The sequence below is a fragment of the Pollachius pollachius genome (assembly GCF_949987615.1).
Source record: "Pollachius pollachius genome assembly, chromosome: 17".
Lineage (NCBI taxonomy): Eukaryota > Metazoa > Chordata > Actinopteri > Gadiformes > Gadidae > Pollachius > Pollachius pollachius.
The window spans coordinates 17,491,780-17,514,624 of record NC_136950.1 but is presented as its reverse complement, the minus strand read 5'-3'; the positions used below and the strand labels follow the sequence as shown (position 1 = coordinate 17,514,624).

Sequence of the window (22,845 nt, the reverse complement as noted above, 5' to 3'; positions counted from 1 at the left end):
AGGATAGCTTCAATTTTTAATATAATGTATTCAAGTGCACGAAACGTGATTGTGATTCAACGGGTGGCGCAGCAGCGCCCTCCACAGGACTGCTGCGGTACTGAGGTACGAGGAGCGGTAGGAAGTGGGCACCACCAGAGAGCAGCGTGTTTCAGAGGAGCCATGACTGGCCAGAGAACCTTACTGATCACGAGACCTAAACACAGTTGTTTGCAGACAGGCTAGCAAAAGTGCAGAAAAATAGAAATAACCAAAGAGGCCCCCAAATATATGGGAGACAAACATTCCCAAATTATCTTCAGTATATAAAGTCAGCCAATGAGCGATTTCTTTAAAAGTCTGCGTACATTTGTGTGTGATAATTAAACCATCATCAGCGGTCTGGTTCTGGCTGAACAAGCTGTTGAGCAGCGCTCGCTCTAATGGAAGGTTTCCCTCAGAGGCTGAAGTTCAGTTCAGTTGAATTCAGTTTATTTTAGTCATTGTTACAGGATAACAATGAAATGTTGTTAGAGCAAAACACAGACAGGCATATCGTTTTAGTTGTCAACCCATTTATACATCATTTAATTCTCCATGAATCAATCACCCATTACTTTACACATAATAAATAATAATAATAAACTCATAAATAAATAATAATAAACCCACAAATACCCCAAGAGCCTCCCCATAGATAGCCCATAGCCTACCCATTAATATCCCATAGAAAACCCCAGAAACGGCTGGAACCAGTAAAGTGCTTAGTGCAATAAATAGATACATCTGATGGGGGTTTTGTTGGAGTGTTTTGCAGCAATGCAATGTCCAGGTCACAGTTATGGAAATGCAGACGGTCCATTTAGCAGCCTGACTGCATGGGGCTATAGTATGTTGGCCGGCCTGCTAGTTTTGGCCCTGATGGACCAATATCTTCTCCCAGAGGGAGGTTGGAAGAGGTGCTCTGGGTGGAGATGGTCCTGGAGGATGTTTTCCACTCGGCGCATGCAGCGGGAGGTGTACACAGTCGCGATGTCTGGAAGGATGACCCCAATGATCTTCCCAGCGGCTCTCACCACTCTGTTTACGCCCCCCCCCCCCCCCCCCCCCCCCCCCCCCCCCCTTCTCCGCGCTGGTGCAGCCGGCAAACCACAGCCGTAACCCATGGGTCAGCACACCCTCCACTGCACAGTGGTAGAAGTTGACCATGAGTCTCTGGGGCAGTTTGGACCATCTCAGCTTCCTGAGCCGCTACTGCTTCTCTTTGTACTTAACTACATTTTGTTGTCTCAGTACTTGTACAATAAAGTTTAATCTAATGTAATCACATGTAAAGTCATTGTTGAACATGATTTAACACAGCCCAGCCCTCATTCTCTTCATCCACTGTCCCCGTCATTTTATTAAGGTATTTATTCATATGATGGTAACGGATGGGTCCGTTCCCTGGACAGGACTGAGACGGTCTGTTGGTTTTCTGTGTGCAAAATTTACAAGTTTTAATAATGCTTACCATTTCTGCTGGTAACATTAAGTTTACAAACAGAAATAGTGTAAGCATTCTTTTTTAATAAGAGTAGGCTACTTACACGGACAGAAGAGCACACAAGAAGAGCCCAGAAGAGGCTGAAGAGGTTGCAAACTGGATGATGAGCAGCCTAGCAGTAAACAGCGGTTACAAGATTTCTTAAATAGACAAAGAATTATTGGATTGTTCTGGGGCGGGTCTTTCAAAAAGCCATAGCCATACCCACCTGATGCTTCTGTTCCCTGGACGGATAATGCAAGGTTGACTGGAATGTATTCCTGTTGCAGACAGCAGTGGTTGCCGTATATAATGACTCCGCTGGCTCAGCCTGTTGTTCCTGTGGCAGACAGCAAGGGGCGCCGTTGTCCAAGTCAGGACGTCTCCACGGGCGGACAGTGAACACATGAGGTGCTTTAAGTTTAAGAATATGAAGAAGTGGGAAGAATCTCAAGATGAGTAGATTCTAGGTTGATACCTGCAGGTGCGTTTGATAAGAGATCAGCTTTATTTGTCTGAAACCGCAGGTTCTACATTAACGTATGATAAAAAAGGAGACCTAAAATAACTTTCCCATGTGCTCCCGTCCGTTTAATGATAACAGCGCGTTCAAGGCCTACACAAACAGCTGTGAAAGTGTTTTTTAAAAGATTTTACAATGTATTGTTTTTGCATTTTCAGGTCTTTTTTTCCAATTGTCGTGGAAACAGTAGACGATTGTTCTCCCATCACCACCGTCGGCGCGTTGCTCGCCGATGCCTACGTCATCCTCCACCCTACGTCATCCGCCCGGCGCTCCTCAGACCTCTGGAGCTTCGAGGCTCGAGACGCTGACTGCCGCCCTGCTGCAGGACCACCGAGGACTACCTTGGACTACCGAGGACCACCGAGGACCACCCCGTCATCCAGCGGGACGTCGCCTGGTCTCATCACTTCCACTACTTTTTTTTTTAAAGCCGTCGAGAGTTAAACTGGATTAAGCAGCAGCAGCAGCAGCACAGCAGCACAGCAGCACAGCAGCGGCTTCCCGTCCCGTCCCCTCCACACCGCGCCCTCCCGGTCTCCGTGGACCTCGGACCTGTCAGGACCCGGACCGCCAGGACCCGCTGGGCGTGCCCGGCCGTGAGGATGGCGAACCCCGCGGAGTGCACCATCAAGGTGATGTGCCGCTTCAGACCTCTGAACAAGTCGGAGGTGGCCCGCGGAGACTCGTACATCCCCAAGTTCCAGGGGGAGGACTGCGTGGTGATCACGGTACGTAGGCAGGTGCCCCCCGTCTGGTTCCCCCTCTGGTTCCCCCTCTGACCCCGAAGTGGCTGCTAGGGAGGAGGGGAACTCCCGGAGGAGAGAGTGTTGGGAGAAGTGTGTGGTGGTAGGCTCTGGACCCTGTAGGCCCTGGACCCTGTAGGCCCTGGACCCTGTAGGCCCTGGTCCCTGTAGGCCCTGGTCCCTGTAGGCCCTGGACCCTGTAGGCTCTCTGGACCCTGTAGGCTCTTGACCCTCTAGGCTCTGGACTCTGTAGGCCCTGAACCCTGTAGGCTAGAGTACAATAATACAATTTTAAATCCTTTGCGTTCATTTTCTCTTATTGCAAGTTTAGCTAGCGACAAAAGTTGTCTGTTAAAATGTATTCCATAGCCGAGTTTAAGTGACCCATGGATTAGGATCCGAAACTCATCATGTTGGCTCCTTTTTCGATGTGAGATTATTTCAAGTCATCCCAGTCCTCGACTGGGATGACTTGAGAGCAGGCCACTCATTTATACTGGTTAATGCTAGGATGACTAAACTGAAATCCATGATATACTCAATCTTAACTTCATTTTTACCCAACGTGTGTGTGTGTGTGTGTGTGTGTGTGTGTGTGTTAATTAGGTGGGTTTGTATTAGCAGTACTAGCAGTAGTACTAGTGTTTGTACTGCGTGTGGTATGATCAGACCTTCATTTGGGTGTGGTGCTTCACGGGACTAAAGGAGTCGTTTAATTTGAGACAGACTCAGTCCAGCGAATGTTAAGGCGATCAACCCTCCTCCTCGCTCGTCCTTTCATAATGGAGGAGGGTTCTATGATCCTCTCTCCCTTCTACAGCCAATAGGAAGGCCTCATGGTGGACCTCATGGAAGCTAGCCCATTCCCCGTATACAAACAAAGATAGCTCGGATAAGATGCTAGACAATGCTATGTACTATTTTTAAGTGCAAGGACATACAACGTACAATAAATGCGTACATTTGACTGTGTTTCTCCGCAGGGCAAACCGTATTACTTTGACCGTGTCTTCCAGTCCAACACCACTCAGGAGCAGTTCTACAATGCTGTCGCTCAGCAGATCGTCAAAGGTGAGCCGTCCAGTAAGGTGAAGGAATTGATTCATCTCCTGATCCTGAATCGATTCGTCTCCTGATCCTGAATCGATTCATCTCCTATCATTCTGAATCGATTAATCTCCTATGATCCTGAATCGATTAATCTACTGATTCTGAATCGATTAATCTCCTATGATCCTGAATCGATCCATCTGCTGATTCTGAATCCATTCATCTACTGATTATGAAACGATCCATCTACTGATTCTGAATCGATTCATCTCCTAACTCTGAATAGATTCACAGCCCTCAAGAGTCTTTTGATGTATTATCATTATTATTACATTGTTGTATTGTGACTCCCTTCATGCTGGGCAGACGTCCTGGACGGCTACAACGGAACCATCTTCGCCTACGGCCAGACCGCCTCGGGCAAGACACACACCATGGAGGTGAGCGTAGTCAGGAGGCCCTGTTCCGGCGGAGACCCCGACTAGAACGTCCTGACTAGGCAGGAACGATCGATCGAATTTAAACCCACATTGTGATGGCTGTGATCAAAAAAATTAAAATTATGATGTATATTCATTTCTTTTTTTTGGTGGATTTGTTACTGACTGAAGATCAGAAATATTCGTATTTATTTTTCTTTTAGAATTCAATAGTTAAACAAAGATGTAATAATATAAATTCATGCATCAATTCATCTCAACATATAGGCCTGGCCTAAAGGAAAAAGCAGTTTATATGTTGACTGCTTCCAATGTTGTGTTGGTCATACTGTAGAATGATTTATTGCTCGTTAAGCGAATCAAACAGAACATAAGGAACATTAACAAGACAAATCGCATACTAAATCGCAATCGCAATATCGGTCGAAATGATCGCAATTCGATGATTTCCCCAAATGGTTGAGCCCTGGTCCTGACCCAGCAGAACTGTGTCCCTCAGGGCGTCCTCCACGACTCGGACATGATGGGCGTCATCCCCCGGATCGTCCAGGACATCTTCAACTACATCTACTCCATGGACGAGAACCTGGAGTTCCACATCAAAGTAAGACCCCCTCCCCCCCCTAGGACCTCATGAACTGGAATCATTTCTCAAAATAATGTCGGGCAAATCTAAATATGAGGCTTTTCTCGGCAGGTGTCGTATTTTGAGATCTATTTGGATAAAATCAGGGACCTCATGGATGGTACGTGTTGTTGAGCCTTTTTGACGTATAGATGTGAAGATTTATAGATACTGATATTGATCTGATGCAGGGAGTAAAAGGAAACTGATAAGGCGTTGAATGCATAGTTTCTACATTCTTCTCCGTCACCCCACAGTGTCGAAGACCAACCTCTCCGTGCATGAGGACAAAAACCGAGTGCCTTACGTGAAGGTGAGCCCCTGTGGGACTGTGTCTGTGACCCCCCCCCCCCAGATGAATGAGACGGTCCGTGTCTGTGACCCCCCCAGATGAATGAGACGGTCCCGCCGCGGGCTGGGAGGCAGAGTTCCCTCTGCAAGAGTCATGGGTTCTCCTCCAGTTTGTCTGATGTGTGTGTGTGTGTGTGTGTGTGTGTGTGTGTGTGTCTGTGTGTTATCTCTTTGGAGTTTATTTGCCACTTACACTGGGGGATACACTTTGTGTGTGTGTGTGTGTTTGTGCGTGCGTGCGTGCGTGTGCGTGCATTCGCAGGGCGCTTCGGAGCGGTTCGTGTGCAGCCCGGAGGAGGTCATGGACGCGATAGACGAAGGCAAAAATAACCGCAGTGTGGCCGTCACAAGTGAGGAGAGACACTGGGGCCCTCAGTGGGGCTGCCGCTCATGGGTTCGGCCTCACCGGGTCCCCTGACCACCAGCACGGCCCCCAGGCACACACACACAAACACACACACACACGCATGAACACATGCGTATACACTCAGCATGCACAGACACACACACACACACACACACACACAAACACGCGCAACACTGGAGCAATGAAAGCTCTTCTATTCTTTAACTGCCTGCACACTTTGTACTTTGACGAAACAACGACATGTATTCTCGTATGGGGATTAAAAACTGTGTGCGTGTGCGCGTGTGTGCGTGTGTGTGGTTCCTCAGACATGAACGAGCACAGCTCCAGAAGCCACAGTATCTTCCAGATTAACATCAAGCAGGAGAACGCCCAGACGGGCCAGAAACTCACCGGCAAGCTCTACCTGGTGGACCTGGCCGGCAGTGAAAAAGTAGAATCCCTTTCAATGCTCCGTCTGTCTGTCTGTCTGTGTGTGTGTGTGTGTGTGTGTGTGTGTGTCTGTGTGTCTGTGTGTCTGTGTGTGTGTGTGTGTGTACTGTATGCCAATGCATTGGGCCGAATATGTCAGCAGAAGTGTCTTGCCCAAGTGGTATTCAAAACGTCACGATAAAACCAGAACGAATCAAGATGGCAGTATTTAATTACAAAGGATAACGCATACTGGTTTGGCTCGTCGTAAGTCTGTGCTTGAAAGAAATGTTGTGGGAAGGAACCAGTAGGACAGCGTTGGTTAACAGAATGTCTGCCATAGTGCTGTTAGAGTGAGGGTCTGCTGCCCCCCCCCACTGTTAATTTAGTGTGTGTGTGTGTGTGTGTGTGTGTGTGTGTGTGTGTGTGTGTGTGTGTGTGTGTGTGTGTGTGTGTGTGTGTGTGTGTGTGTGTGTGTCAGATAGGTAAAACGGGAGCGGAGGGCACGGTGCTGGACGAAGCCAAGATGATCAACAAGTCGCTCTCGTCGTTGGGGATCGTGATCTCCGCTCTGGCCGAGGGCTCGGTGAGGTTCAGCCTGTCTCCTCTGGGTTCCTCTGTGGCTCTTCTATGGATCCTCTACGGTTCCTCTGTCGCTCTTCTATGGTTCTTCTACGGTTCTTCTGTGGCTCTATGGTTCTTCCATGCCTATATTTTTCCTATATGGCTCTATGGTTCTTCTATGCATCTATGGTTATTTTCTATGCCTGTATGGCTCAATGGTTCTTCTATGGTTCTTCTATGGCTCTATGCTTCTTCTATGGCTCTCTGGTTCTTCCATGGCTCTATGGTTCCTCTCTGGTTCTTCTATGGCTCCATGGTTCTTCTATGGCTCTCTGGTTCTTCTATGGCTCTCTGGTTCTTCTCTGGTTCTTCTATGGCTCTCTGGTTCATCTATGGCTCTCTGGTTCTTCTATGGCTCCATGGTTCTTCTATTGCTCTCTGGTTCTTCTATGGCTCCATGGTTCTTCTATTGCTCTCTGGTTCTTCTATGGCTCCATGGTTCTATGGTTCCTCTGGTGCTCTCAGCTCACTGAGCCTCTCCACCCGGCTCCCTCCCTCCCAGAACTACATCCCGTACCGGGACAGTAAGATGACCCGGATCCTGCAGGACTCCCTGGGGGGGAACTGCCGGACCACCATGGTCATCTGCTGCTCGCCCTCCGCCTTCAACGAGGCCGAGACCAAGTCCACGCTGCTGTTTGGACAGAGGTACGCCACGCACGCACGCACGCACGCACGCAGACACAGAGACACCGTAACACACACATGAACGCAAACATACCCGCACGCACACACACACACACACACACACGATCACATACTCGCACACACAGATGCACGCACGCACACACACATACATACATACACACAGACACACAAACGCGGGATAGGTGCATCAAGGAACACCCACTGTGGTGAAGGGGTGAGGTGTGTGGTGAAGGGGTAAGGTGTGTGGTGAAGGGGTGAGGTGCTCCATGGTGTGTGGTGAAGGGGTGAGGTGCATAACGGTGTGTGGTGAAGGGGTGAGGTGCCTCATGGTGTTTGGTGAAGGGGTGAGGTGCCTCATGGTGTTTGGTGAAGGGGTGAGGTGTGTGGTGAAGGGGTGAGGTGCCTCATGGTGTGTGGTGAAGGGGTGAGGTGTGTGGTGAAGGGGTGAGGTGTGTGGTGAAGGGGTGAGGTGCCTCATGGTGTGTGGTGAAGGGGTGAGGTGTGTGGTGAAGGGGTGAGGTGTGTGGTGAAGGGGTGAGGTGCTCCATGGTGTGTGGTGAAGGGGTGAGGTGCATAACGGTGTGTGGTGAAGGGGTGAGGTGCCTCATGGTGTGTGGTGAAGGGGTGAGGTGCCTCATGGTGTGTGGTGAAGGGGTGTGGTGCTCCATGGTGTGTGGTGAAGGGGTGAGGTTCTCCATGGTGTGTGGTGAAGGGGTGAGGTGCCTCACATTGATGAAGGGATGAGGTGCCTCCCGGTATGAAGGGGTGAGGTGTGTGGTGAAGGGGTGAGGTGCTCCATGGTGTGTGGTGAAGGGGTGAGGTGCATAACGGTGTGTGGTGAAGGGGTGAGGTGCTCCATGGTGTGTGGTGAAGGGGTGAGGTGTGTGGTGAAGGGGTGAGGTGCCTCCCGGTATGAAGGGGTGAGGTGATGAAGGGGTGAGTGAGCTGCCTGTGGTCCGCAGGGCCAAGACCATCAAGAACAACGTGACGCTGAACGTGGAGCTGACGGCGGAGCAGTGGAAGAAGAAGTGGGAGAAGGAGAAGGAGAAAAACAAGACCCTGAAGAACACCGTCGACACGCTGGAGAGCGAGCTCCAGCGCTGGAGGACGGGTAAGAACACCGCCACCTGGTGGCGAACGCCGCCACCTGGTGGAGAGAGGGCTCAGCCGCTGAAAGACGGGTAAGAACACCACCCTGAAGAACAACGTCACCTGGCTGGAGAACGAGCTCCACCTCTTGAGGACAGGAAACACACACAGTTGCTGATCACCACCTGAACTCCACCCGATCCAGCCTGAGAGTGACGTAGCCTCACCCAGAGCCCTCTCCCACCCTCCCCGCGCGGCTTCCTGTCTCACGCCGGGCCTCTGTCGCCCCCTGCAGGCGAGAGCGTCCCCGAGGAGGAGCAGTTCGACAAGGAGAAGGCCAAGGAGGAGGTGCAGGCCGTGGAGAACGTGCTGAACCACGACAAGATGGCGGCCCCGCCGGCGCTGGGCGGGCCCCCCGGGGTGCAGCTCCGGGGGCCGGGGGGGGGGACGTCAGGGGCGGAGCTCAGCAAGCTGTACAAGGAGATGGACGACAAGGTGGGAGACGGGGTGGCAAAGATCTACCCAGAGAACCCTGTAACAGGCCCTGTATCTGGTGCTTTATCTACCCAGAGAACCAGAACTAGAACCAGAGACACACGTCCCGTATCTGGGTCTGAGTTAGAGCGATGTGTTTTTTTTTTTTATTCAATTAAAAAATGTTAACATTCAAGGACATGGACGTGACTATCTCACTCAAGGACATGGAGAATATTTTAGTGAATATTGCAGAGAACTATCCTCCCTCACCTCCACCCTCCTCCACCCTCCTCTACCCTCCCCTCCTCTCCTCCCTCCTCCCCTCCTCTCCTCCCTCCTCCCCTCCCTCCTACCCTCCCTCCTCTCCTCCCTCCTCCCTCACCTCCACCCTCCTCCCTCCACTCCACCCTCCCCCTCCTCTACCCTCCCCTCCTCTCCTCCCTCCTCCCCTTCTCTCCTCCCTCCCTCCTACCCTCCCTCCTCTCCTCCCTCCTCCCCTCCTCTCCTCCCTCCTCCCCTCCTCCCCTCCCTCTTTCCCTCTCCTCCCTCCTACCCTCCTTCCTCCCCTCCTCTCCTCCCTCCTCCCCTCCTACCCTCCCTCCTCTCCTCTCCTCCATCCTTCCCTCCTCCCCTCCCTCTTTCCCTCCCCTCCCTCCTCCCCTCCCTCCTCCCCTCTCCTCCCTCCTCTCCTCCCTCCTCCCGTCTCCTCCCTCCTCCCCTCCTCCCCTCCTCTCCTCCCCTCCCTCCTCCCCTCTCCTCCATCCTCCCCTCTCCTCCCTCCTCTCCTCCCTCCTCCCCTCCCTCTCGCTGCAGGACGATGAGATCAACCAGCAGAGCCAGCTGTTGGAGAAGCTGAACCAACAGATGCAGGACCAAGAGGAGGTACACACACACACACACACACACACACACACACACACACACACACACACACACACACACACACACACACACACACACACACACACACACACACACACACACACACACACTTACACACTGCATTTCCTGTGGTTACATTAGGAGCTTCTCCGCACAGCGAGAGGGGTGGAAGGGAGAACCGATCTCATATCATGTGAATTGTCTTCTCCTACCCTGCCCTTGATTCTGTGTTCATGGGTTAGACCGTAACCACCAACCTTTAGACCTGGGAGGTGGGCACGCTGGCTCTGACACTCTTCATCAGACAGACTCTTCATCATTTAGATTCTTCATCAGACATACACTTCATCAGACACTCTTCATCAGATAAACTCTTCATCTGATAGATATTAGATAGACTCCACATCAGTTAGACTCCTCACCAGACAGACTCTTCATCAGTTAGTCTTCATCAGACACCCTTCATCAGTTAGACTCTTCATCAGATACTTCATCAGATGCACCCTTCATTAGCCAGACTCTTCATCAGACAGACAACAGACAGACTCTTCATCAGATACACTCTTCATCAGATACTCTTCATCAGTTGACTCTTCATCAGACAGTCCGTTCATCAGACAGACCCTTCATCAGACAGACTCTTCATCCGACAGATTCTTCATCAGACAGACCCTTCATCAGACAGACTCTTCATCAGACAGACCCTTCATCAGACAGACCCTTCATCAGACAGACTCTTCATCAGACAGACCCTTCATCAGACACTCTTCATCAGACAGACTCTTCATCAGACAGACTCTCCATCAGACAGACTCTTCATCAGACAGACCCTTCATCAGACAGACCCTTCATCAGACAGACCCTTCATCAGACAGACACTTCATCAGACAGACTCTTCATCAGACACTCTTCATCAGACAGACCTTTCATCACAGACCCTTCATCAGACAGACCCTTCATCAGACAGACCCTTCATCAGGCAGACTCTTCATGGTACGCCTGGTTCCTCATTAGCCCTCCCCAGTAGTTCCTTCGTCCTCCCCTGGTCCTGGGACCTCCTCAGCTGATAGGCTTTTCCTGGTACAGACTTCCTGGTCTTCATGGACTCTTTATGGTACGCCTGGTTCCTCCATTAGCCCTCCCCAGTAGTTCCTAAGTCCTCCCCCCTGGTCCGGGTGTCTCCTCAGCTGCTGGCCTCCTCGCACCGCGACCACGACAAGCTCCAGACGGAGCTGAATCGCCTGCTCTCGGAGAACGAGGCGTCCAAGGAGGAGGTGAAGGAGGTGCTGCAGGCGCTGGAGGAGCTGGCCGTCAACTACGACCAGAAGAGCCAGGAGGTGGAGGACAAGGCGCAGGAGTTTGAGGCCCTCAGCGAGGAGCTGAACCAGAAGTCGGTGGGTGGAGGAGTGGAGGAGGGGAGGCGATGTGGTGTAGAATAACCGTCTGAACACATTCGGCGATCGACGTCGGGATGAAAAGTTATTAGTTATTTAGTTATTTTCGTCATTTAAGTCTGATGGGGTTGTTCCCTTCTGAGTATTATTTCGCTAAGGCTTTATAATAATGTAGAATAATTGTCTGTCCGTCTGTCCTAACTTATTGTAAAGTGCAAACTATAATTATATATGCAGTATATAATGGATTTATTCTATGTAGCATGTATTCTTTAGATTTAAACACATAATGTCAGTGTAACGTGTAACGTAACGAGAATAGTGTTTGAATACGGTCCACAGTTGTATATAATGTTGGTTACCTGAACTGATCCCATCTGGTGTGACCCCATTCCCCCCTCCAGAGCTCTCTGGCCTCCATCGACACGGAGCTCCAGAAGCTGAAGGAGATGACCAACCACCAGAAGAAGAGGGTGACGGAGATGATGTCATCGCTCCTCAAAGACCTGGCCGAGATCGGCAGTGCCATGGGCACCAAAGAGATCAAGGTGGGGGTTCAGTATTACTAGCGTGTTTCTCCAAGTGTGAGACACCTCAACAAACGTTAAGTATGCAGATGTGTTTCTCCAAGTGTGAGACACCTAAAAAAACGTTAAGTATGCAGATGTGTTTCTCCAAGTGTGAGACACCTAAACAAACGTTAAGTATGCAGATGTGTTTCTCCAAGTGTGAGACACCTAAACAAACGTTAAGTATGCAGATGTGTTTCTCCATGTGTGAGACACCTAAACAAACGTTAAGTATAACCGAGGTGTTTCTCCATGTGTGAGACACCTCAACAAACCAGGCGTGTGATATTTCTGGACGTGTCGATGGTCGGCAGGAAGAGAGCCCTTAAACAAATGTTATGTATGATATATTATCTGAGATATCTCTCAATGTGTCAATGTCAGCAACAAAGAGTCCCTAAGCAATCGTTATGTATGATATCTCTGGATTATGTTATGGTTATGTACGATATCTCTCCATGTGTCAATGTCAGGAACAAGAGAGCCCTTAACCAAACGTTACGTATGATATCTCTGGATTATGTTATGGTTATGATTGATATCTCTGGATTATGTTATGGTTATGTTTGATATCTCTGGATTATGTTATGGTTATGTGTGATATCTCTGGATTATGTTATGGTTATGTATGATATCTCTGGATTATGTTATGGTTATGTAAGAGCCAATTTTAGTTTATTTTCAATTTGTAAAGGTGTGTTATTTTTAGTGCGTTATCTATAAGTAAGGAATCGTTTTGAATAATACTTAATATGTTTTAGTTTTGCGTTTAGTCAGTTTGCGTTGTCTATTGTTGTTTTACGACTGATTACTGCCGTAACTTGTGGTTCTGCGCATGACTGTTAGAGTAATGTTTCTATGTTGGTTTTTTGAGAACGGAGAAGTTGGTAGGTGTGGATCGAAATAAGTTTTTGACCGTCGTGGTCGTCGTCGTCGTGTTTCCATGGCATGTTCTATTGGATGAGCATGTAAAAGCAAAAGGGATCGTAACTTTGAACATCTATTCGGTATTGGACCGAAGAACATGTGAACTTGGATTACCTGATGTTTTTTTTTTTTTTTGGATAAATAAACCCCGCACAAGTTATCCTGCTTCCTCGTGAGTTCTATGGGTTCTTTTGGAATAAAATTGGATACGACACACGCGTCAAAGCATCGAATTACAACAACCTACCAACTATATGGCCTTTATGGTTAGTCGGCCATAACAGGTTATGTGTGATATCTCTGGATTATGTTATGGTTATGTTTCATATCTCTGGATTATGTTATGGTTATGTGTGATATCTCTGGATTATGTTATGGTTATGTTTGATATCTAGATTATGTAATGGTTATGTGTGATATCTATGGATTATGTTATGGTTATGTGTGATATCTCTGGATTATGTTATGGTTATGTATGATTTCTCTGGTTTATGTTATGGTTATGTATGATATCTCTGGATTATGTTATGGTTACGTATGATATCTCCAGATTATGTTATGGTTATGTTTGATATCTGGATTATGTTATGGTTATGTGTGATATCTCTGGATTATGTTATGGTTATGTGTGATATCTCTGGATTATGTTATGGTTATGTATGATATCTCTGGATTATGTTATGGTTATGTGTGATATCTCTGGATTATGTTATGGTTATGTACAATATCTCTGGATTATGTTATGGTTATGTGTGATATCTCTGGATTATGTTATGGTTATGTGTGATATCTCTGGATTATGTTATGGTTATGTATGATATCTCTGGATTATGTTATGGTTATGTATGATATCTCTGGATTATGTTATGGTTATGTTTGATATCTCTGGATTATGTTATGGTTAAGTGTGATATCTCTGGATTATGTTCTGGTTATGTGTGATATCTCTGGATTATGTTATGGGTATGTGTGATAACTCTGGATTATTTTCTGGTTATGTATGATATCTCTGGATTATGTTCTGGTTATGTGTGATATCTCTGGATTATGTTATGGTTATGTGTGATAACTCTGGATTATGTTATGGTTATGTACGATATCTCTGGATTATGTTCTGGTTATGTGTGATATCTCTGGATTATGTTATGGTTATGTTTGATAACTCTGGATTATGTTCTGGTTATGTTTGATATCTCTGGATTATGTTCTGGCTATGTACGATATCTCTGGATTATGTTATGGTTATGTGTGATAACTCTGGATTATGTTCTGGTTATGTGTGATATCTCTGAATTATGTTATGGTTATGTCTGATATCTCTGGATTATGTTATGGTTATGTACAATATCTCTAGATTATGTTATGGTTATGTGTGATAACTCTGGATTATGTTCTGGTTATGTATGATATCTCTGGATTACGTTATGGTTATGTTTGATATCTCTGGATTATGTTATGGTTATGTTTGATATCTCTGGATTATGTTATGGTTATGTGTGATATCTCTGGATTATGTTCTGGTTATGTACGATATCTCTGGATTATGTTCTGGTTATGTACGATATCTCTGGATTATGTTCTGGTTATGTGTGATATTCCTCTGCGTGTGGACGGTCAGCAACAGGAGAGCACGGGCGTGATTGACGAGGAGTTCACGGTGGCCCGTCTCTACATCAGCAAGATGAAGTCGGAGGTGAAGAGCACGGTGCGCCGCAGCCGGCAGCTGGAGAGCGCCCAGGCCGAGAGCGACCAGCGGCTGGCCGAGACCGAGAGGGAGCTGGCCGCCTGCCAGCTGCTCACCTCCCAGGTGACCTCTGACCCCTGGCCTCTGACCTCCTACTGTCCGGCCCATGGACATTAGCCGGTTGAATGTAAACAATGTAGTGTGATTATAACATGCCGTAGTGTGATTATAGCATGCCGTAGTGTGATTATAACATGGCGAAGTGTGATTATAACATGCCGTAGTGTGATAATAACATGGCGAAGTGTGATAATAACATGGCGAAGTGTGATTATAGCATGGTGAAGTGTGATTATAGCATGGCGAAGTGGGATTATAGCATGCCGAAGTGTGATTATAGCATGCTGTAGTGTGACTATAACATGCCGTCGTGTGATAATAACATGCTGTAGTGTAAATCCTAACATGGCCTCGTGTTTCCGGTCTCGCAGTACGAGGCGAAGATCCGCTCTCTGACGGAGAGCATGCAGATCCTGGAGCAGAAGAAGAGGCAGCTGGAGGAGAGCGTGGACGCGCTCAACGAGGAGCTGGTGAAGATCAGCGCTCAAGGTGAGCGGGAACAGAGACCAACTCACTCACTCACTCACTCACTCACTCACTCACTCACTCACTCACTCAGTTTTAATTACAGTGTTTGTAGAAAAAAAACACATTCAAGCAGCCCAACGCTATTATAGAAAGTAAGACACAACTTACTGAAATAAGCGAGAACATAAAAAGCTGTTGTTAACTGTTCCTGTGGCCATTACTCATAGCTAACTCTCTTCGTTTAGTAGTGTGTTGCTCTTCCAATAATAACGCTGCACGGCGTTCATCTGGTTCCTTTATGTCAGTCGAGGGAAACGTTTCAAATCACGCCACAGAATCGGTCCAAACGAGCACGCCGCTACACTGGAGGTCGTTTACGTCGATGTGGTCGCAGCGAAGGCACAGTGTGGTTTACGATGTACTGAAACAGTTCATCTCTTCCCCTACCAGAGAAAGTCCATGCCATGGAGAAGGAGAAGATGCAGTCGGCCAATGAGGTCAAGGTACGGTAGAACGTTGACCACCGGATCCAATCGAGATCCCCAAACAAGTCCAGTGTTCCCTGAAACCCTCCCACCAGAACTCACCCAGGTGACGGGACTGCGCTGGGGGCGTGGGGACCAGCATGTGGGAGTCAGCAGCACCAGTGGGGGCTTGCAGCGCATCTAGTTTGTGCTACACTGGTTTCACTTTGTACCGTCCAGGTTCACATTGAGGTCCAGGTGTCTATCTTTTTTGACTGAACTTTAATGATAAAAAAAACAAAAAACGAAACAATTACAACCATTGAGGTGTGTGTCTGTGTGTGTGTGCGTGTGTGTGTGTGTGTGCAGGACGCGGTGCAGAAGCAGATCATGTCCCACAGGGAGGCCCACCAGAAGCAGATCAGCAGCCTGCGAGACGAGCTGGACAGCAAGGAGAAGCAGATCACTGAGCTGCAGGAGTACGGCAACACACTGCAACACATTATAACACACTGCACCAACGTTACACTATATTACACTGAAGCAATGTAACACTACAACACACTGCAGCAACGTTGCACTACAACACTTTATAACACACTGCACCAAGGTTACACTCTGTGTGTGTGTGTGTGTGTGTGTGTGTGTGTGTGTGTGTGTGTGTGTGTGTTTGCAGTCTGAACCAGAAGATCTCTTTGGAGCAGGAGCGCTTGAGGGCGGAGCACGAGAAGCTCAAGGCTGCGGACCAGGAGAGGAACCGCAAGCTGCAGGAGCTAACGTAACGTAGCTTCTCCTAACGTAGCGTAGCTTCGTCCCCTAGAACCTGGGACAGGCCTAGTGGTGCTGCAGGAGCTAACGTAACGTAGCTTCTCCTAACGTAGCGTAGCTTCCTCCCCTAGAAGCTGGGTCATAGTGGTGCTGCAGGAGCTAACGTAGCGTAACCTAGCTTCTTAGCTTCTTAGTTTTCTTCCTCCCATATTGGTGCTGCAGCCCTTTCCAGTCTGCAACAGTCCTTGGTTAATTCGTCTGAATTTTAATTCAAGTATACTTAAGAGATACATAAAACTATTTTTGCCATCATACTCTTTTTTTTTTTTCTTTTTACACTACAGCTGGAATGGTGAATGCTGTTACTGTCCCTTATTTCAAACTATTTGAAGCTGTCTGCGTTTAAATCGGTCCACTTAGGCTCAGTTTATAGTGCGCTGTTAAGTGCCTTTAATGTTCCATCTCATTATGCATCTCATTATGCAAATTAGAAGCATGCGTTGACATCTTAGGCGGCTCAATTATGAAACCTTGTTTCTGCTGGCCTAGGTACCGTACCACTACGGGCCCATAGATATCCGGTTTATAATAAGTCCCTAGATTCCCCTTATACTTGTTCCTTCACTAGTGTGCTGTATATTGTTCACCTTGAATAGGTAATAAGGAAGGAGGGAACAAGTGAGCCGAGTCGAAGTCTGATGACACGTTCAACATGTGGGTGTAGTACCGCCGTCGTCCAGCAGATGGTCGGTGTTTGACGGTTGCTCTGACGGCCGTGTTGTCCGTTCCCAGGGGCATTCAGGACCGCCGGGAGCAGGCCAAGCAGGACCTGAAGGGGCTGGAGGAGACGGTGGTGAGCTGTTGGCTGCGGTCCAAGATGGCCGCTCACTGGTCTCACCCTTAGGGTGACACATGGGTCTGCTTTGGATCGGGTTTGCATCATGTAGCAAGACACAATTATGATTTATATGAAAAATATACTTTAACAACTTTACATGAGTTGAGTGTGCCCATCTGTATTTCTATTGGCATGATGTGTGTGCGTGTAGATGTGTGTGAGTGTGTGTGTGTGTGTGGGTGTGTGTGGGTGTGTGCGTCTAGTCATCTGTGTGTGTGTGTGTGTGTGTGTATGTATATAGATGTGCCTGTTTGTGTGTATATAGATGTGTGTGTGTTGGTGTGTATATAGATGTGCCTGTTTGTGTGTATATAGATGTGTGTGTGTGTGTGGGTGTGTGCGTCTAGTCATCTGTGTGTGTGTGTGTTTGTGTGTATATAGATGTGCCTGTGTGTATATAGATGTGTGTGTGTGTTTGTGTGTATATAGATGTGCCTGTTTGTGTGTATATAGATGTGAGTGTGTGTGTGTATATAGACGTGCCTGTTTGTGTGTGTATATAGATGTGTGTGTGTGTGTTTGTGTGTATATAGATGTGCCTGTTTGTGTGTATATAGATGTGTTTGTGTGTATATAGATGGGCCTGTTTGTGTGTATATAGATATGTGTGTGAGTGTTTGTGTATATAGATGGGCCTGTTTGTGTGTATATAGATGTGTGTGTCTGTGTGTTTGTGTGTATATAGATGTGTGTGTCTGTGTACCTCATGTCAACGTCCATCTCTCTCCAGGCCAGAGAGCTTCAGACGCTCCACAACCTCAGGCGGCTGTTTGTGCAGGACCTCAACACCAGGGTGAAGAGGGTGAGAGACACTCCCCTGGGGTGAAGTCGGCATTCCCATTGAGGGCATTTAGCAGACGCTTTTATCCAAAGCCACTTCTAATAAGTACATCTGTCAGAAGCAAGAGGGGGATGTAATAAATTAGATTTAATAAACGTATGTAAGTATTATTTAAGGTGTGTTTGTGTGTCTGTGTGTGTGTGTGTGTGTGTGTGTGTGTGTGTGTGTGTGTGTGTGTGCAGAACGCGGACGCTGACTCTGATGATACGGGAGGCAGCGCCATGCAGAAACAGAAGATCGTCTTCCTGGAGAGCAACCTGGAGCAGCTCACCAGGGTCCACAAGCAGGTACTGTTCCATAGAGCAGGTAGTGGTCTATAGAAGGGGTACTGGTCCATAGAAGGGGTACTGGTCCATAGAAGGGGTACTGGTCCATATAGCAGGTACTGGTCTATAGAAGGGGTACTGGTCCATAGAAGGGGTACTGGTCTATAGAGCAGGTATTGGTCTATAGAAGGGGTACTGGTCCATATAGAAGGGGTACTGGTCTATAGAGCAGGTACTGGTCTATAGAGCAGGTACTGGTCCATAGAAGGGGTACTGGTCCATAGAAGGGGTACTGGTCTATAGAGCAGGTGCTGGTCCACAAGCAGGTACTGGTCCATAGTGCAGGTACTGGTCCATAAAAGGGGTACTGGTCCATAGAAGGGGTTCTGGTCCATAGAAGGGGTACTGGTCCATAGAGCAGGTACTGGTCCACAAGCAGGTACTGGTCCATAGAGCAGGTACTGGTCCATAGTGCAGGTACTGGTCCATAGAAGGGGTACTGGTCCATAGAAGGGGTACTGGTCTATAGAGCAGGTACTGGTCTATAGAAGGGGTACTGGTCCACAGTGCAGGTACTGGTCTATAGAAGGGGTACTGGTCCATAGAGCAGGTACTGGTCTATAGAAGGGGTACTGGTCCATAGAGCAGGTACTGGTCCACAGGGCAGGTCCAGGTCTTCAGGCTCCAGCCACCCTGCCCAGCTAGCAGGGGGGTATAGTCAGTCTTCCTAGCGCGTCGTCAGTAGCCTGGTCCTACCAGACTCTCGTACTTCGTTTCATTTGCATAGAGAGTCTGGACCCACTCACTAACGTAACGTAACTGAAGTTTAACACTATTGGATCTGCCCAGTGCCACTCTGGATCCGCCATAACCAACCGCTGATGTTTGGCCGGGAATCACGTTGCGCGCAGGCTGTGGACGAACCAAACTCCGTGCTGCGTGAAGATCTCCGTCAACCAGAGCTGACTTTAACGTCATTTTCCTCAGTCACTCCCTCTGTTCGCTGATTGGACGCACAAAATTTGGACGGAGAAAATCCAGGAATATACCGCAGACCCAGACGCAGTACTGAAGGGAAATGAAAATTGAGCGGAAGTAAGGCGGGCAGAGCCAGGCTAGGTCATCAGGAGATCCACATGGAGAAGATTTGATGAGTCAACCTCTCTTCCTCCTCCTCCTCCTCCCTCTTCTCCTCCCTCTCCTCCTCCTCCTCCCCTTCCCCCCCACCTCCCTCTCCTCCTCTACCTCCTCCTCCTCCTCCCCCTCCATTGTCCCCTCCTCCCCCTCCTCCTCCTCCTCCTCCTCCTCCTCCTCCCCTTCCCCCCCATCTCCCTCTCCTCCTCCTCCTCCTCCTCCCCTTCCCCCCCACCTCCCTATCCTCCTCCTCCTCCTCCCCTCCCCCCTCCTCCCCTTCCTCCTCCTCCTCCTCCCTCTTCTCCCTCTCCTCCTCCTCCTCCCCTTCCCCCCCACCTCCCTATCCCCCTCCTCCCTCTCCTCCTCCTCCTCCCCTTCCCCCCCACCTCCCTCTCCTCCTCCCCTCCCCTCCTCCTCCCTCTCCCCCTCCTCCTCCTCCTCCTCCTCCTCCTCCTCCTCCTCCTCCTCCCCTCCCCACCTCCTCCCTCTCCTCCTCCTCCCCTCCCTCCCCCCCCAGCTGGTGCGGGACAACGCTGACCTGCGCAGTGAGATCCCCAAGATGGAGAAGCGTCTGCGTGCGACGGTGGAGCGGGTCAAAGCCCTGGAGCTGGCCCTGAAGGAGGCGCGCGAGGTGGCCGGCCGTGACCGCAAGCGCTACCAGCAGGAGGTGGACCGCATCAAGGAGGCGGTGCGCTCCAAGAACATGAGCCGCTGGCGCACCGCCGCGCAGATAGGTGGGCCGGCACATATACACACACACGTCTACACACACACGTGTACATATACACAGGTATATATGTATAGACATACAAACACAGTTACACACACATGTTCACGCACGCACGCACGCACGCACGCACACCACACTTATACAGACATATAGCAGACATATAAATATATATGCACAGATAAAAATACACACATCTACACACAGACAAATAAATATATACACACACACACACATATATACACACACACGCATACACACACATACAGACATACAAATACACACATATACAAGGACAAAGACACACATAGACACATTCTGGTCGTTGAATGTTTCTCTAATAAGTGTGACTTCTTCTCTCCCGCCGCTCCTCCCCCATGTCTTCCCCCCCCGCCCCCAGCTAAGCCCATCCGGCCGGGCCAGCAGCCCGGGGTCGCCCCCGCCAACCCCAGCGTGGTGCGGCCCAACAGCGTGCAGACCCCCCAGCCCGCCGGGCTCCGGGGCGGAGGGGCCCCCGCCCAGCAGGACAAGAGCAGCTACTCCTACGAGTGGGTACCCCCCCCCCCCCCCCCACTACCCACTGCCTGCCACTGTCACCCGGGGCTCTTAAAGCAAACAGGTCTCTCCTGTCACTAGGGGCCTCTTCAGGTAGCACGTTGGACCCCCCTGCACCCCCACGGTCACTAAGGGGCCCCTTAGGAAGCACACAGACCCCCCCCCCCCCCCACTGCAGTGTAATCAGGTGCCATTGAGCTGCAAGGTGTTCCACTGATTTCCTTCCACTCTTTTGATTCCTGCTCTTGTGTCTCCTCTCCACCTCCCCTCTTCCATTTCCTCCCCTCTCCTGTCTCCTCTCCTCTTATCCTCTCCTCTCCTCTCCTGTCTCCTCTCCTCGTCTGTCTCCTCTCCTCTCCTCTCCTGTCTCCTCTCCACCTCTCCTCTTCCATTTCCTCCCCTCTTCTGTCTCCTCTCCTCTTATCCTCTCCTCTGCTCTTCTCCTCTCCTCTTCTGTCTCCTCTCCTCTTCCGTCTCCTCTCCTCCTGTTTCCTCTCCTCTTGTTTCCTCTCCCCTTGTTTCCTCTCCTCTTGTTTCCTCTCCTCTCCTGTCTCCTCTCCTCTTCTGTCTCCTCTCCTCTTCTTTCCTCTCCCCCTGTTTCTTCTCCTCTTGTCTCCTCTTCTCTTGTCTACTCTCCTCATGTGTCTCCTCTCCTCTTGTCTCCTCTCCTCTTGTCTCCTCTCCTCTTGTCTCCTCTCCTCTTCTGTCTCCTCTCCTCTTGTTTCCTCTCCTCCTCTTGTCTCCTCTCCTCTTCTCTTGTCTCCTCTCCTCTTCTCTTGTCTCCTCTCCTCTTATTTCCTCTCTTCTTGTGTCTCCTCTCCTCATGTGTCTCCTCTCCTCTTGTCTCCTCTCCTCTTGTCTCCTCTCCCCTTGTCTCCTCTCCCCTTGTCTCCTCTCCTCTTGTCTCCTCTCCTCTTCTCCTGGTGTTTTCAGCTGCTGAGGAGAGAGGCTGCCGGTCGGAGCCAGAAGCAAAGGTCAGCCAGATAGCTACGAACTACGTCATCCACAATGCAACGCTGGACTCTCACCTCGGACCCGCCCCCCCCCAGTGTATACATGGTGTATATTGATTCAAGACCTCTGGAGGGGGGAGGGGTTTATTTTGTGCCTATTTATGGTTTCTAACTCTCAGCCCATCCAAAGATCACATGACTGCCTTGACAAATGATCATGTAAACCTATTTAACTAATTGTGTGTGTGTGTGTGTGTGTGTGTGTGTGTGTGTGTGTGTGTGTGTGTGTGTGTGTGTGTGTGTGTGTGTGTGTGTGTATACACAGTATTGCCTATTATGTCCAACAAAATACCACTAAGAGATTGGATCTGTTCCTTACCAAACGTGAAGTCAGATCAATACTGCTGATTGGCTGAGCTGCACTGTGACCCCACCGCAGCAGAGTGGTGCAACACTCACAGCAGGGGGCTGTAGTGCCTGACCTCTGACCCTTACCCTGACCCTAACCCTAAAATCCAGATCACAGGGTGTGTGTGTGTGTGTGTGTGTGTGTGTGTGTGTGTGTGTGTGTGTGTATGTGTGTGTGTGAAAATGGTCGGTTCTGCTGTTGTCCTGCAAGACGTCCTCAGCTCGTACTAACTTTGTGTTCGTCCAAGAGTTTGCTTATCTTCCTCAGGCAGTTCAGATGTCCTCTGTTAACACACACATCTTGGAGCGGGTTTGAAAGAATGAATGATCGTTGATCAGTATTGATCGTTTGATTCCGTAAAGACATTCTATTTATTCTATTACGTTAAGGTTAGGGGGCCATATCTTCTGAACAAAGTATTTGTTTAACCACACTAACAATATGGACACTAGGAAGGAGTTAAACAAAGTGTTCATTAAACTAAGAAAATCAGAGACTGGCAGTCTAGTAGCAGCCTTAGTTTGTTTCAATTTGATGTTAAAATGAAAGCACTTTGAACAATCTTCCAAACCAATGCTGCCTCTTAACAACCCAACAATGGAGCGAACAGGTGGACAGTGAGTGGTATTGTCTGAGTCTTGTCTTGGGTAGAGGCAGATTCATGCTTTGTGCTTCCACAACACTGCTTCCGTTTTGCCTTTGTCATTTTATACTCATCTATTGTAACAATAAAGCCTTACTGAGAAGCATTGCTGTTGTTGTTTCATTTGGTTCAATTGAACCTGATATTGCTCAGGGGCGCTTCTTTCCTGAGCAATAAAGCACATCCAGTTAGGTCACCAACATTGAAGTCTGTAGTGTCGTCTTCTGCCTAAGGGCTTGAGTTCTGTTCCACAAACGTTCAAAGGACGTTTTAGTCGTATGATATATG

At 49.0% G+C, this 22,845-nt stretch overlaps 1 protein-coding gene across 1 annotated transcript in view; it reads left to right on the top strand.

The window, feature by feature from the left end:
- Window positions 1–2,632: 2,632 nt before the first annotated feature.
- LOC307088692 (kinesin-1 heavy chain-like) overlaps window positions 2,633–22,845 on the top strand; it is a gene marked incomplete at both ends in the record, with an annotated part of 25,062 nt that continues 4,849 nt past the window's right edge. Inside the window, 26 exons of the mRNA XM_079754644.1 lie at window positions 2,633–2,758; window positions 3,757–3,844; window positions 4,190–4,263; window positions 4,763–4,867; window positions 4,961–5,009; window positions 5,146–5,201; window positions 5,502–5,589; window positions 5,915–6,039; window positions 6,499–6,603; window positions 7,144–7,289; window positions 8,252–8,400; window positions 8,674–8,873; window positions 9,669–9,737; window positions 10,925–11,131; window positions 11,536–11,679; window positions 14,246–14,434; window positions 14,803–14,920; window positions 15,350–15,402; window positions 15,733–15,842; window positions 16,040–16,141; window positions 16,924–16,984; window positions 17,760–17,831; window positions 18,053–18,157; window positions 19,788–20,004; window positions 20,398–20,549; window positions 21,486–21,526. Of these exons, the coding sequence (XP_079610770.1) occupies window positions 2,633–2,758; window positions 3,757–3,844; window positions 4,190–4,263; window positions 4,763–4,867; window positions 4,961–5,009; window positions 5,146–5,201; window positions 5,502–5,589; window positions 5,915–6,039; window positions 6,499–6,603; window positions 7,144–7,289; window positions 8,252–8,400; window positions 8,674–8,873; window positions 9,669–9,737; window positions 10,925–11,131; window positions 11,536–11,679; window positions 14,246–14,434; window positions 14,803–14,920; window positions 15,350–15,402; window positions 15,733–15,842; window positions 16,040–16,141; window positions 16,924–16,984; window positions 17,760–17,831; window positions 18,053–18,157; window positions 19,788–20,004; window positions 20,398–20,549; window positions 21,486–21,526 (2,951 nt within the window). The remainder of the gene's footprint in view (window positions 2,759–3,756; window positions 3,845–4,189; window positions 4,264–4,762; window positions 4,868–4,960; window positions 5,010–5,145; window positions 5,202–5,501; window positions 5,590–5,914; window positions 6,040–6,498; window positions 6,604–7,143; window positions 7,290–8,251; window positions 8,401–8,673; window positions 8,874–9,668; window positions 9,738–10,924; window positions 11,132–11,535; window positions 11,680–14,245; window positions 14,435–14,802; window positions 14,921–15,349; window positions 15,403–15,732; window positions 15,843–16,039; window positions 16,142–16,923; window positions 16,985–17,759; window positions 17,832–18,052; window positions 18,158–19,787; window positions 20,005–20,397; window positions 20,550–21,485; window positions 21,527–22,845) is intronic.